Raw genomic sequence first — 16,157 nt, forward strand, 5'->3', positions numbered from 1 at the left:
ACATTGTAGTCCTCACACTGACTCCACCTCAGTCTAAATGACTGAGATGGAGTTGTCTTTGCTGGCACCTGTGAGCTGATATGATGAACAACTACCCAAGTAACATTTAGTAGCCATGTGTCCAGTCATTTTTAAAAATCTGCAATTAGGGTGATAGGTGTTAAATGGCTGTGGTGTAATCAATGTGCTCCTCAATAGAAAAACTTCAAAGCTTGATCGGAGAGTCATTGGAATTGGGGCTCAAGGGACCCAGCATCTCATTTTTGCACCTGGGCCGTGTTATCTGGTGCATTCAAGTGTAGACTGCAGAGATGTCAATTTGCACCAATCATGTCAAGCTGGTGTTTTAAATTATAACTCTCAGCAGCATCCGAGTTGTTGAGAATTACAAACAGCTTTCATGTGATTAAGACAATTCAAGGAAGATCAGACTTTCAATATCTGCACTGTACTGGTCCTGAATGTATGCTGTCAGCTTTTTAAATAATCCAGAGAAAGTCAAAATATTTTATTATTTTATCATTTTTGATGTATGTTTTCGTTTTGTTCGCAGTCACCAGTACCTTTGGAGTTTCCAACTGAATATTCTCTATTCATGGTGATTATGTTAATGTTGCAGGTGCTAGACGACCCATCGGAGGACAACCTTCACATGGGTATGCATGACATGTTTTCTTTGTCCAAATCCTGGCACTCTGTCCCTGCCATCTTTCTTTGTCTGCCTTTGGTCTTGACACATATGCCACCAACAAGTGTTGATATAATTTATTCAGAATTCGTCTCTTGCTTCCTTCCACACCGCCTCAGGGCATACACATTATGCAGAAAACCTTCCATTGGCAATTTGAAGTCACTGCTTGGACGTTTGTTATTGTGCAACATCAAATTCTTTATGAGCTAATGAAGACTATGGATGTGAAGCTTGGGCATCGCCTGAGTGGCAGCAGTGGTCAAACCCAGCAGAATGAATGAATGGATGAATAAAATATTTAATCTTATGTGTTCCTGATTCCTTCTCCCTCCTTTTTTCTGACAGTGTTTGAGCTGATGCGTAAGGGGTGAGTAGAGAGCATGTCCTTTTACTTTTGAATAATTTAAAGCTCATCCCTCTGTTCCCCCACCTTCACCTTCTCATTCCTGCATCCCTGCCTCAGTCTTGTTCTGCCTCATGACTCCAGGCTGACACAGTGCGGGTGTTTGTTCCATCTCAGGCTTCAAAGGGATTCGTAATGTTCTTAGGTTTTCACAGTTACTACCAGTGGGAGCCAGCCCTTTAAGTGTTTCAGCTCCTGATGCATGAGTCGTTCCTTCCTACACCACTAAAAATTGCGATGATCTAATGATGTGAGACCTTTTGTTATGATAAGCGAATGTAGGTGGGAGGGGGGAGCTGGTGTTATTCACATATGTGCATATGTAAGTCATATTCTCCTTTTTCAAAAAAAAAAAAAAAGACAGGCCCTATTTGTTTGCTTTTTTTCTTAAGTGGAAGTGTTTCCTCTGTCTTTGCCCCTGGGAAAAAGATGATAGATATTTGATCTGATTCACACAGCCTTTACTATATCTGCGATAAATAGTAGTGCTATATTGATATAATATTCACGTACACTCAACAAAAATATAAATGCAACACTTTTGTTTCTGCTCCCATTTTTTATTAGATGAACTCAAATACACATACACAATATCACCATTTCTCTCAAATATTGTTCACAAATCTGTCTAAATCTGTGATAGTGAGCACTTCTCCTTTGCTGAGATAATCCATCCCACCTCATGTGCCATATCAAGATGCTGATTAGACACCATGATTAGTGCACAGGTGTGCCTTAGACTGCCCACAATACCACAATAAAAGACAAGCCTCTTCTTCTTATTCTGACGTCTGAGCAATGGCTTTCTTGCTACAACTCGATCTGTGAAACCTGCAACTGTAAGTCTTCTCTTCACAGTTGAAACTGAGGCTTCCTACTATGATTACTATTATGAATTTCAATTAAAAAATGAAAAAATTGGAGTGTTCTAGAACTTTTAACCGGTAGTGTAGGCTTTGTCTTCAAATTGGCAAAATATTAGTCAGTCCACAGTACATTTACACAGTGGATTCATACTTTAAGTCATTAATCAAGCAAAATTGTTTCCAAACTACTAAAACTAGTAATATTTTAATTCCAACACCCCCACTGAGCATGTTCAAGCACTATATAGACAATCAATAAATGTTTTTAACATAATCAAGGAACATTTTTGAGGCTGTATTTGTTGCATTCATATCTGATATACACAGAATGATTGACACTGCAGTATGACATTACTGTATAAACATATTCCTCACTGTATTTGCATAATTTTGCATTCTAACAGTTTTAAAGAGTTTGTTTGGGAACTGGGCTCACTGGAGTATGTGTGCAGTTGAGTAATGGAGTCAATTTTTTAGCAGAAAGCAGGCTGAAGACAAAGATATTAATTTGCAATAAACAAATTATTAGCTTGTGGTCAATAGACACGTGTGAGCTGTTCTGCAACTCTGTTTGCTGAGGCTGGGTTTTAGAACTAAAACCATGACTTTGGTTTGCTCAGAGACTCTGTGTTTACTCTGATATGCAGAGCGATGAGCTCTCTATAGTCCTTTTTACTGAGAGCTGCACAGTACTTTATTAAGATGAAAACAGATATTGATTTTATAAATGGATGATACACCAAGACTGAGCTGGTTATTCACATATGAAACACTTAAATGACTTGGAGAAAGCATGACAGAAAAACAGCCTTTGGTCATGATTTCTTCCACATGAAAGTGCTATTTGGAAACGATTTTTTTCCTTTTTTTTTTTTAAACTGAGTACCTTGTTTTGTAAAGTAACTCCATCTTCTGTTCCCATGTGGGAAAGAAAGACTCTATGAAACAGTTAATAAATATGTGATACATCACACTGCAAAATTGTCATCAGCTAATAATAATCTTGATTAAGAAATGTCGTAACCATTCTAGATCTAACTTAAAATTGTATCGTATTGCTTCACACATTTTCTTTTTATACTTTTACAAAATCCTTGCTTCCATCCTACATTTAGGTTAGTGGTGGAACTTCTATTCATATTTCAAAAAAAAGACATAATAAATATGTATACCGCTTACAGATCCAATATAGCATTTTATTGTGAGTTTAGCCTTGTAGCCATTGTCAGTCTACTGCTTTACAGTGACAAATGTTATTGAAGTGATAATCAAGTATTCATCCATGAAAAAAATAATCCTTACTTATATTTGAAGTGTACATAGTGATTTGTTTTTGTATAGTAAGGAGTCTTACCTCATCCATTCAGATATTAAACTGTCTTGGGTTTGATTTACTGTTGACAGTCTGTGATGTTTGACAAAGATGTTTAAATCCGGATTCCATTTGAATATCTCGAGTGCTAATCATGGTACAACTAATACACGTAATCTGTATATTTTCTGCCACGCTGTTTGTGTATCTGTTTGTTTTCTCTGCTTGCTGTGGATTTGTAGTCCAGTGATGGAGGTGCCCACAGATGAACCTTTGTCAGAAGAGCAGGCTCGCTTGTACTTCAGAGACGTCATCCTGGGCATGGAGTACTGTAAGTAGCTCCACACATAAAGTGACTAAAGAGGACCAGAGTGTGGCCTATCTGTGTCTCTGTGAAACATTTCTGTGAATAAAGTTGCACATTTTTACAGATTGCTTCTTTCGTGCCACCTAGATGTAGTTTTAAGGTTTTCTAGTGGCTAAAAAAGTGTTACATATGGCATATGTAATAATGTCTCTTACACATTATGATATTCAAAGTTTGGCAGAAACATTTCCTAAAATATGCTCTCTTTCTATGTTTACAAACCAGTGATAATAGTTTCCTTTTTTATCTTAAAGAACAAATGTTTGTTGACCCTGAGCTATTGTACTTTGGGGTCTGGCTGCAGTCTGCTGTCCACCTCCTCATCAGTACTGAGCTTATGCTTAGTGGAATGGTTTGCCTCAAGCTGGGTGTTCATTTGCTGTAGATAATCAATTTCAGCAGGCTGAGCCTAATGATTGGGGATTGATGCTGCCTCTGTCTGAACTTTGAGGTCCATTTTGAAAATAAAGAAAACACATCAATACATTTCGTCTAAATGCACTTGTTGAATGTGTAAAACTCAGTTATCATTACAATTGAGGCTCAAGAGTACTTCAGCAGGGCAAATTAACCCGGTACTGCAGATTACAAAGCACTTTTAAACACTTGGCCTTATTTTTTTTTAGAGTAAAGATGAATTTCCAATTCAAATTTAAAATATGCTGACCATCTATGGAACCTGAAAATGTTCAATATCAAATACATACTGAAACAAATATGTTTAACTTACACTTTCCTGATTTCAAAATGCTCTTTTCTAAAAGTCAGTTTTTAATGTTATACATCCATCCATTATCTATACACCGCTTAGTCCTCATTAGGGTTGCAGAGGGCTGGAGTCTATCCCAGCTGACTTCGGATGAAGGCAGGGAACACCCTGAACAGGTCATCAGTCTATCACAGGGCTACACAATAGATCAGTCAACAATCACACTCACACCTACGGACAATTTAGAGTTACCAATTAACTTCAGCATGTTTTTGGGAGGAAGCTGGAGAAACCATAGAAAACCCACGCTCAAGTCTCCTTCAATACAGCATGATGTTCTTTTCGTAAATTCTGCTGTATTTTGAGTAAACTAGACAACAAAACAGGGCATGCTTTAGGCTGCGGCTACCTTGTGATTGACAAGTTGTTATCATGGAGACGTATTTTCCCTCTCAGGGTCCTCATTGAGTAGCAGTCTTGTCCTCTATGGCATTGCTATCTTCACTATTTCCTGAGACACACAGAGTTAACATCACGGTTGAAGCTGTCTGTAAAATCATGTCTATTGTCAAATCAAAATGTTAAAAATAAAGCATTTAAGAACAACTGATGTAACATCATATTATGTTTATAAGCTTAGTAATTATTTTACTAATTATTAATTTAATTAATAAATACACTATTTATTCATGTGACTACTTATGTTATGACTTCTTTATTTGATATTGAACATTTATGGGCTGCATAACTAACTCAGTAGTAAATGTCTGTTGATATACTCTTGATGACCTCTATTTAATGTGCCATCTGTGTCGAAATGAAAGTGAAATAGTATGTCCTCTTTAACCTAAATTATTCATGCTAGCAACATTCAATTGCCAAGGCCTTTTAATATATCAAGTACCCCATGTTCCATTAAGACCTCCTCAGACAAGAAGGCACTGCTTATCCAATCAGTGAAGTGTCCAAGGCTAAGCTCCGAATGGCTGTTAAGTATAAAGCTGAGAGAAGATAACCTTCAGTGCAGTCCTCTTGTCATCCTTATACTGCAGCGATCAAACCGAAGTCAAAGCAATAATTTCTGCACTGCTGTGTTCACAATTTCTCTCTCCTATATGCTGCTTAACATACATTAGAGTATGTTATCAACTGTTCTCTGGAGAAGGAAAGAAAACTGTGATTTCTGTTTCTACCCTAAAATATAGAAAATTGATTTTAATATGATACAGATAGAACAAAATGTTATTGTTGCTTATTACTTTTTAATAAACACATGAATGCTGGATTGGACAGAAGTCCTCAAGTGCTATACCTAACCTTTATATTGAGATTCTGTTTGATTTCTAGTTCATTGCATTTATTTGACAGCTCTAGTTACTGATTATGTTTTTCAAAGTTATTAACTATGGTTAATTAATATAATGCAATGTATTCTTAAAGACTGAAATCATTTCCAACTGTCCCCAATTTGTCCCATTCGGCTGCTTTTCCATGACTCTTTGGCATCGTGTTTGAATGTACTAGATACTTTTTAATGTCATTTGTCAAGACCTATAAAAATCTATCAGCATCAGAAATGGATACCATGAGTCTGCAGGCAAATATGTTCTGACGTGAAAGGGTATATTGTTGCCCAAGCCTTGATCTTTCCCTAAACTTCACCAAGGAGTATTGGTGCCTAAACATAGCAAAGCAATGTTGATGCCTTGTAACCAAGCACTGATTGAAAGAAAGACTGAAGTCAAAAAATACAACAACACTAACAATCTGTTTGATATTTGACTCAAGTCTCAGTCTCATGGGTAAAAGTCCTTGACTTGCACTGCCACCACCCCTCCCACCTCACTTTTACATCTAAAATGTTGTGGTGGGTTACACCATGAAGACTAAACAGTGTACAAATAATTAACAATAACTTGTATGTAAAATCGTTCTTCCTTTCTTCCTTCCCCATTTATTCATCCCATGACTCCCCAGATTGTGACCTATTACCTAAGTAAGATTTTCAATGCAGGACGTTTAGTGTAATGTAGTATTTCTGCATTGCTGTAGTGATGTTTACTTAACTTAGTACTTCCTCCATTACTGTTCAGCAGATGGGTCTGTCCAACAGTTTGGTCCAAACAGATTTTTTGCTGATGCATCAACAACTTATGGGTCACATTGGATCTTCCATTTGCTGTGGATATCCTCGACAGTATGAGTCCCAATTTATTTTGGTGGTCCCCATCATTCCGTCCACCACTATACGTATATATATATATATATATACACATATACAGTGCCTTGCGAAAGTATTCGGCCCCCTTGAACTTTTCAACCTTTCGCCACATTTCAGGCTTCAAACATAAAGATATAAAATTGTAATTTTTCAAATCAACAACAATTGGGACACAATCGTGAAGTGGAATGAAATTTATTGGATATTTTATACTTTAACAAATAAAAAACTGAAAAGTGGGGCGTGCAATATTATTCGGCCCCTTTACTTTCAGTGCAGCAAACTCACTCCAGAAGTTCAGTGAGGATCTCTGAATGATCCAATGTTGTCCTAAATGACTGATGATGATAAATAGAATCCACCTGTTTGTAATCAAGTCTCCGTATAAATGCACCCGCTCTGTGATAGTCTCATAACCTGGCAATAGCCAGATTAATAATTGTGTAGTACTTGATAGTACTCCACAATATCAATCTGGGACCGCTCCATGTAAATCCGTTCAGAGGAAAGAGGCACGGATTGAACAATGCAACAGTATGTCCCGCCTCTGACAGGTTTGTTTTCAGCCAGTCGCGAGATCTTCACAACGAGCGGAGCCAATTGGTAGATTAAACTCTTACCAAAACCCGTAGGTAAAAAAGCACAAACATCTTTACCATCCAGAAATGCGCAAAGCGCCTCTCGTTGTTCTTCCTTCAAAGAAGCAATAGGAGATTCAGCTAAAACTGACTTAATAGCAGCATCTACATGATCGTTGTCCTCCGTTGCCATGTTTGTTTTGATCTACTGGCGCTTGGTGTCGTCTTCACACCCGGATATCCCGCCCCACACACGAATACTGCTGCGTGATTGGCCCATGCCAACTTGGCTCTGTACGAACAGTGAATGCGGGAGCGGAGCAAGATGGTTTATTGAGAGATTTGTGAACTCACAAATATCGCGAGAAATCAACTTGCTGGCAAGGTTAATAGTCTCAGGGTTCTCTTTAAAGTGCAGAGAGCATCATGAACACCAAGGAACACACCAGGCAGGTCCCAGATACTGTTGTGGAGAAGTTTAAAGCCGGATTTGGATACAAAAAGATTTCCCAAGCTTTAAACATCTCAAGGAGCACTGTGCAAGCAATCATATTGAAATGGAAGGAGTATCAGACCACTGCAAATCTACCAAGACCCGGCCGTCCCTCTAAACTTTCACCTCCAACAAGGAGAAGACTGATCAGAGATGCAGCCAAGAGGCCCATGATCACTCTGGATGAACTGCAGAGATCTACAGCTGAGGTGGGAGAGTCTGTCCATAGGACAACAATCAGTCGTACACGGCACAAATCTGGCCTTTATGGAAGAGTGGCAAGAAGAAAGCCATTTCTCAAAGATATCCATAAAAAGTCTCATTTGAAGTTTGCCACAAGCCACCTGGGAGACACACCAAACATGTGGAAGAAGGTGCTCTGGTCAGATGAAACCAAAATCCAACTTTTTGGCCACAATGCAAAACGATGTGTTTGGCGTAAAAGCAACACAGCTCATCACCCTGAACACACCATCCCCACTGTCAAACATGGTGGTGGCAGCCTCATGGTTTGGGCCTGCTTTTCTTCAGTAGGGACAGGGAAGATGGTTAAAATTGATGGGAAGATGAATGGAGCCAAATACAGGACCATTCTGGAAGAAAACCTGTTGGAGTCTGCAGAAGACCTGAGACTGGGACGGAGATTTATCTTCCAACAGGACAGTGATCCAAAACATAAAGCCAAATCTACAATGGAATGGTTCACAAATAAACGTATCCAGGTGTTAGAATGGCCAAGTCAAAGTCCAGACCTGAATCCAATCGAGAATCTGTGGGCAGAGCTGAAGACTGCTGTTCACAAACGCTCTCCATCCAACCTCACTGAGCTCGAGCTGTTTTGCAAGGAAGAATGGGCAAGAATTTTAGTCTCTCGATGTGCAAAACTGATAGAGACATACCCCAAGCGACTTGCAGCTGTAATTGCAGCAAAAGGTGGCGCTACAAAGTATTAATGCAAGGGGGCCGAATAATATTGCATGCCCCACTTTTCAGGTTTTTATTTGTTAAAAAAAGTTTAAAATATCCAATAAATTTCATTCCACTTCCCGATTGTGTCCCACTTGTTGATTCTTGACAAAAAAAATTAAAATTTTATATCTTTATGTTTGAAGCCTCAAATGTGGCGAAAGGTTGAAAAGTTCAAGGGGGCCTGTCACGAGCGGAGATGGTAGAACCCAGGCGCAGATACCAACAGGCAGGCAACAGGTGTAAGAGGTGAAAATAGGTTTTATTAAACCAAAATCCAGAATCCAACAGCAGAAAATAACACAAGGGACACGTACTCACGAACAGTGATAATCCTCTCCTTACAGGGAGGAACCAGCTGCGGCAAGTCCAAAAATACAGAGTCCCAAAAAGGGCTGAGTCCACAAAAGAAAAACCAATATTGTCCAAAAGCAGTAGGATCCAGAGGGAGAAATCTTCAAAAGTCCAGAGTTGATGGGAATCAGAAGGAGTGCAGGGAGAACCACATATGGGACAGTCTAAGCTGTGATGCTCCCACACACAATGAGGGGAGCAGAGGGTTTTTAAACAGAAGGGGGAAGGCAGGTGAATGGCGTTGGCTGATTACTCCTAAGCTGAGTCTTATACTGCAATTAGCTGTCCTCCAACAGGTAATCAGCTGGGAGAGAGAGAGGGAGACAGGGACAAAAACCAGGCAGGAGCCGGAACAGCATCCTGACAGAGGCAGGAACAAAAACCAGCCAGGAGCCGGGACGGCTTCCTGACAGGGCCGAATACTTTCACAAGGCACTGTATATATTGCTCCGTGACAAACTGTCTCAATAATACAGTTGAAGACAAAAGTATTAGCTCCCTTATGAAATTTTTCCAGATGCATTTTTACCAGAGCAGAGGATTTTCAACATAGCACTTCTTGATGTACTATTTTTCTGCAGATAGCATAAATGAATTGTTTTTGCACACAATAACAGAATAATTTTAGAAAAATGAAAAATTACAAGGGTCAAAATTATTAACCCCCTTAACAACTGACCTTTTTATTGAACCAAAGCCCAAACTACTGTTGTGCAATCATGTGCTTTAACTTTGTGTTGCTCACAACTTGTAATCAATCAATCAATTTAAAACTGAAGGTTGTCCTACACCTTACAGACAGTTTGAAAACTTAATCACGAATTAGAGTTGTCATGTGAGAAAGCATCACTCCAAAACAAAAGAAATCAGCTTAGACTTGAGAAAAAGAATCGTTGTTGCTTACAAAGCAGGAGAAGGGTGCACAACGTTATGACAGTGTTTTCAAGTGTCAAGAAGTGGAGTGAGAAATATCATCTAGAAATTCAAAGAGAGCCACACAGTACAGAACAAGTCTGGCAAAAGGAGGAAGCGAAAGATTTCAAAGATTCTGCAAAGAAAACTTTGAGATGTGTCTAAAGACGCTAGAAACAACCACCAAATCACTAGTTAATGACGTAGCCAAGTCAGGAATTCTAGTGTGAAAGAAGACAGTCACCAGAACTCTGCACAGAAATGGACTGCAACTGTGCAGGCCAAGAAAAACTCCACTTCTACAGAAGAGACACCTACAAAGACAATCTGGAGAAAGATTATGAATACGAGAAGCATATCCTTAGGTCAGATGAGACCAAACTAGAGCTCTTTGGTCATAGAGACGTCGCTTATGTTTGAAGAAAGAAACAAGTGGCGTATAATCCAGAAAACACCATCCTTATAATTAAACATGGTGGTGGCAGTATTTTGTTGTGGAGATTCTATAGTGTGTTTGGAACTGTCAATCTAGTCAAGGCTGAAGGAATCATGAAGAAAGAAGGATATATGAAGATTTTGAAAGAAAACCTCAAGTTAACTGCAAAACTGGGTCTGGGTGGTTGCTTTGTCTTCCAACATGACAGTGACCCAAAACATATGTCACTCCTGGTGAAGAATTTCCTCTAGAAGACCAAAGTGAACTTATTGACTGGCCTGCACAAAGCCCTGACTTGAATCCCATTGAAAATCTGTTTGGTCGACTGAAGACCAGGGTCCATGCCAGAAGGCCATCAAATCTGGAGGAGCTTGAGAGATTTCCCAAAGGGGAACGCCTGGGATTTCTCAGGAAATGTGTCAGAGACTTGTTACAAACTACAACAAACGACTGCAAGCGGTTATCCAGCAAAAAGGATACACAACTGACTGTTAACATCAAGAGGGCTAATAGTTTTGACCCTAGTAGTTTTGGGGTTTTTTTTGTTAAATACTTTTTTTTTCTGTGTGCAAAGTAAAATAATGTAAGCATCCAAAATTAAACTAGGATATTTGGAAAAGCTGTGCTAAAAATGCCATGATCTTTTTACCAGCACTTGGGAATTTTTTGAACAAAAAAAAACAAAAACTTCATAGGGGGTTAATAATTTGTCTTCAACTGTATATGGCCGAGTTTTCATATTATGGGTCCCCAAAGATGGAAGAGAGGAAGACAAATAAAAATGTTTATTGTGTTAGACTGCCATGAATTTTATTGAGTTCATTCACACTTTCCCAGGGGAGAAACCCTTTCCATTTTTGATATTTGAGCTTTTCTGCATCCTCTGGGCACAGCCTAGACAAATAACATTTCTTTTTCTTATCATCAGTGCACTACCAGAAGATTGTCCACCGGGACATCAAGCCATCTAACTTGTTACTGGGGGACGACGGCCATGTGAAGATAGCAGACTTTGGGGTCAGCAACCAGTTTGAGGGCAACGACGCTTTGCTATCCAGCACTGCTGGTACTCCTGCATTTATGGCACCAGAGACCTTGTCAGATAAGCGCAAGAGTTTCAGCGGCAAAGTGAGTCAACTCTGAATGCAAACAGTCTTATAAACTGATGTCTGACTTAGACATTTGAGGTGTGTATCTGTTTATGTTCGTGTACTTGCATTTAAGTGCACTGAACTGCAAATTCTGCCTTATGCCAGAAGTTTATGACCTGAGAAAGATGAGATGTGCCCACCTGCTAACCCAGGAACAAGTTATCATATGTGCTGACTGGTGTCAGTATTCAGGACCAAAATAAAGGAATGGAAGAATGTAATCAGTTTGATTTCATGTTTTTTGAATATTATGTAAATGGCATTCAGAACCAATAAATTTCATCTCTCATTTTCAACCAGAACGTTTTTGTATACGAGGACCAACAAAATATATATCAGCCACAACCATTAGGCCACGCTGGCATCTGAAATACACAAGGTTGTGATCACCTCAAGCATTTTCACTTTCTCTTCCATCTGGTACATATGTGTCCCTTTCTTCTGCTGTTTCTCTGCTGTACCCTGCTTCACCCTCATTCTGCTGTCTGCTCTGCTCTGGTCCATATGTGTCTGTTTCACACAGCAGAGCAAGCACAGTGACCAGAGCAGAGCAGACAGCAGAATGAAGGAAAACCAGAGGAAAGCTTTAGATACTCACACTGAGCAGAAATTAAACAAGGGCACATATAATACGAAAAAGATATTAATAAAACACGAGTTCACATAGAACAGTGAAAAGTTCATGTGTTACACCATTGTGCCACTATGTATGTATAATATCTGTCACTTGTATGCCCCCCCCCCCCCCCCCAACCACCACCACCAGTTCTCAGTTGCAATAGTACATCATATTTCTAATAACTGATGTTGGTGGCATTGAGGTAGAGTTCACAGATTCAGACGCCTAGTTTAGTCATTCTATATTAATCAGAAAATGAAATGGATTTTAAGTTGAGCAGAGAGATGCTGAATGGAATACAAAGAGCCTGGCTGGTAGCAGCTGTGCCCCTGCTATCCGATCACACAAATCCATCTTCAGGGTATCTGACAGTAAACACACCCAAAGCATAACCTCAAAATGCCCCATAAATCACTGTTGGCAGTCTGCATCGATTCAGGTCCAAGTGTTTGTCTGGAAAAGTAGATGTTGACTTCACTGCAGTGTGTTTTTAAATGAATGCTGTTCAGTCTGTTGCTTTAGCATCACTGTTGGCACTTTCTTAAAGGCACTGGATGTGTGGGCCATGGGAGTTACCCTCTACTGCTTCGTCTTTGGGAAGGCAAGTCTGCAGATTTCAAGTCAAGAATCTTTATTGTCATTATGCAATTAATTTTGACCAGTCACATAATGAATTTTTTTGGTAGTACCGACTCAAAGGTCAAAATTAAAAGACATGGACAGTAAAACAGCTTTCTACTGTAATGGTTCATTTTAATGAACACTAGGAACTGATTACTGCTGTTGTTTTATTCAGCTGTCTGCAGGGGTTCAGATTTTCTCTAGCACAGTGCTACTTCAGTGTACCTTCCTTGTGGTTTTCACTCTCTTTCCTCTGTTCCATCTGCAGTGCCCGTTTATTGACGAGTACATATTGGCTTTGCACAATAAGATAAGGACCAAGCCTGTGGATTTCCCAGAGACGTAAGTCCAACTCCTGCATCCCTGCCTCTCTTCCACTATTAAAAACGACAGCAGTGTTGCTTCAGCCAGCTCCAGTCTACAGCGCGAGTCATCGTCTTTACCTTCAATTTTCATCTCATCTGCATATCAGTCATAAAACCATTTTCTTCTTTTTTTTCCATCACAAAATGCGTGAACATAAATATGAATAGCGTTTCACAGTGGCAACCACCAGCACACAGTAAATGTCACCTGCATCTGATCAAAACAAGCACTGACAAAGCAAACTGAGGGATCAGCAGCCTGGACACAAACAAGAGTCACTGCTCCTCCTTTTGGCTAAAGAGCTAAAGGAAAGCAGAGAAGGTCTTTGCCAGAAAACAGTGAAAGCAAAAGAAGTGAAGCCAAGAACAGGGTGGATGGTGGTGGTAAAGTGAAGGAGCACACTACTATTGTTCAAACACGGCGATAGTGAAGCACCTGCGAGTAGCAAATGGAGTATGTGTCAGGACAGAGTGCCATGCTGTTAATCAGTGCCCTTCCACTGTGGGCTCAAGAGACTTCATGGCTGTGCAGAAAGCCTCTTCATTAAATGCTACCATCCGTCTAAACAGAATATAGCACATCACATAATGGAATCATCTCTATGCTGTACCAAGCAGTGATAATAAGCAGGACTGACAGTACGACTAGTATATTGTAGGTGTGCTGCAGGTAATGTCATGCCACTGTCATTGTGATTAGTGGCTGAACTCACATTCATTTATTTACTTTTCTTTCTAACTTTATTTCTATGTTCATTGCCACTGAAATGCAACATGGATGGTGAATCTTTATAAACATTGTAGACATGTTTTTTGACAGTTTCAAATACAATCATAAAAAAAAAATATTAGACCACCCTTGTTTTCTTTAATTTCTTGTTCATTTCAATGCCTGGTACCACGAAAGATATATTGTGTGAAGAATACAATGAACATGACAAAAAATGCAGCTGATTACATAATACTTTGTCCTATTTGACATATAAGAGGCCATTTCATGTCATAAGCAGCACTGCGCATGCAAAGGTCTAGAGTGGTTCCTGCCTACGTTCATGCTATAGCACAACTCAGAAGTTGTCAGCTCTCAAGTAATACCTGAAACAAAAGAATTTTGTGAAGCCATAAAGGTAGCCATCTTGGCACTGCTGGAAATTGGCATGAGTGAGAGACAGGTAGTGGAAAAAAACTGAAGATCTCCAAGACATCCCTTCATTACACCAAGAAAAAACAAGCTGAACATGGTACTACTAAATAGCTAGCTTTTTATGGCAGAAAACATCTTTCTACCCCATGAGATGACTGTGCACTCATGTGTTCCTGTGTCAGGAATTGTTGTCAGACCACCAGGACCTTAAAATTGAGTAGGCACTTTTGAGAAATGTAACTTGTTCAGCAAGGACAGTTCGAAACTGACTTCTTGAAGATGGTCTGAAGTGACACAGGGCACGGAAGAAGCCTTTCATCAACGAAATGCAGAGGAAAGCCTGGTTACTCTTTATTGGGGATCACAAGGATTGGACTGTTGATGATTGGGCTAAGGTTCTCTTCAGTGATTAATCCAATTTTCAGTTGATGCCCGCTCCAGCCAACTTACCGATTAGGAGGAAGCCTGTAGAAGCCTACAAACCAGACTGTCTTGCCCCTACAGTAAAACATGAGGGTGAATCAGTGATGACCTGAGGTTGTTTCAGTATGGGTGGAACAGGGCAAATTCAAATGTGTGAAGGGCAAATGAACCAGGTCATGTACAGGTCTACTCTTTAAAACAGTCTTCTTCCATCAGCCGGGAAACAGTTTCCTGCTTCAAATGACTGGATTTTCCAACAAGACAGCGCCCCTTGCCACACGGCAAGGTCAGTTAAAGCCTGAATGGAGGACCAGAACATTGGAGTCATGCCTTGGCCTGCTCAATCACCAGTTCTAAATCCAATTGAAAACCTATGGAAAATCATCAGATGTAAAATGGAGAACCAAGAACCACAAGCCCAAAAACAAAGCAAATTTGTTTGAATATGCGCAACAGGAATGGGCTGCAGTGACAGCAGAACAATGTCAGAAGCTGGTGGAGAGCATGCCAACACGCATGGCTGCAATCATCAAAAGCAATGGTTGTGCAATCAAATACTAACTCCCCTGTGTATCATGTGACTAAAACAGACAGAAAAGAAAACATGAAATGCCTAAAAGCACTATTTTTGGAAGTACAATGCCATAGCTATTGATGTAAGAACTTAAGCGATTTTGGTTGTTATCAAGAAAACCATTGAAAATGGCTAGATATCAGCTCTTAAATTAAACTTAAATGAGCTATTTTTGTTATTATTGTATTTGTCCAAACAAATGTACAATAACTTGTACCTGGCATTAAAATGAACAAGAAATGAAAGAAAACAAGGTTGGTCTGATATTTTTTTTAATGACTGTATATTATAGTCCAGTAATGCATCCATTGAGTTTATCCAATTGTTATAGCCAGTATTTTAGCCAAGTATTTAAACTGTTCTCTTTCAAACCTCCCTCGGTATCTCACTATGGGAAACGCCCTCTGGCGTGACCGATCATGGAAGCTCCAATGACACCACGTCTGTCATATGACAGACCAATCATCTCGAGATGCATGGGGCAGCCTGCCCCCCTTATAAGCGCCCCCGCGCTGCACCCACCATTCTCGCTTTCTTCCACGTGAAGATCATCACATAGCTCCTCAGCGGTCCTGATTTTGGATTTTCATTCAACTGCTCTTCCGACGCGCCGTCAAGGTAGTCACCGAGCGTGAATATCTGATTCAGGATTCACTTTTATCGCTGCTTTCGTCGCGAAAGTGTGTGTTTTTGTTCACTTATCACGCTAACCGTTAAGGTATTAGGGTGGTGGTGTTTTATTACTGACCGTCGAGGTCGGCTATGGCTACCGCTTCCTCTAAGGGGACAACGACTAGCGGCAAGGTGAAGGACGTCGAGTCCCGTCCTTGCCCGGCCTCTTGCGGTCTTAGCATTTCAGGGAGAGACCCACATCCTCTCTGTATTGCTTGTATGGGAGTGCAGCATGCTCAGGCTTCACTCGCAGACTCCGAGTGCTGCCAGCACTGCAGCA

General features: G+C 40.0%; 1 protein-coding gene across 3 annotated transcripts in view; it reads left to right on the plus strand.

The window, feature by feature from the left end:
• The window catches only part of camkk1a (calcium/calmodulin-dependent protein kinase kinase 1, alpha a), a 110,597-nt gene that overhangs the window by 67,510 nt on the left and 26,930 nt on the right, over positions 1 to 16,157 (plus strand). For all 3 annotated transcript variants that reach the window (XR_007937263.1, XM_022205988.2, XM_022205989.2), the window contains exons 7-12: positions 620 to 656; positions 1,037 to 1,058; positions 3,515 to 3,603; positions 11,237 to 11,436; positions 12,626 to 12,679; positions 12,968 to 13,041. Coding sequence is in view for 2 of the 3 variants with exons in the window: in XM_022205988.2 (XP_022061680.1) it covers positions 620 to 656; positions 1,037 to 1,058; positions 3,515 to 3,603; positions 11,237 to 11,436; positions 12,626 to 12,679; positions 12,968 to 13,041 (476 nt within the window). In the remaining variant the exon portion in view is untranslated. The remainder of the gene's footprint in view (positions 1 to 619; positions 657 to 1,036; positions 1,059 to 3,514; positions 3,604 to 11,236; positions 11,437 to 12,625; positions 12,680 to 12,967; positions 13,042 to 16,157) is intronic.

The sequence above is a fragment of the Acanthochromis polyacanthus genome, chromosome 17 (assembly GCF_021347895.1).
Source record: "Acanthochromis polyacanthus isolate Apoly-LR-REF ecotype Palm Island chromosome 17, KAUST_Apoly_ChrSc, whole genome shotgun sequence".
NCBI lineage: Eukaryota > Metazoa > Chordata > Actinopteri > Pomacentridae > Acanthochromis > Acanthochromis polyacanthus.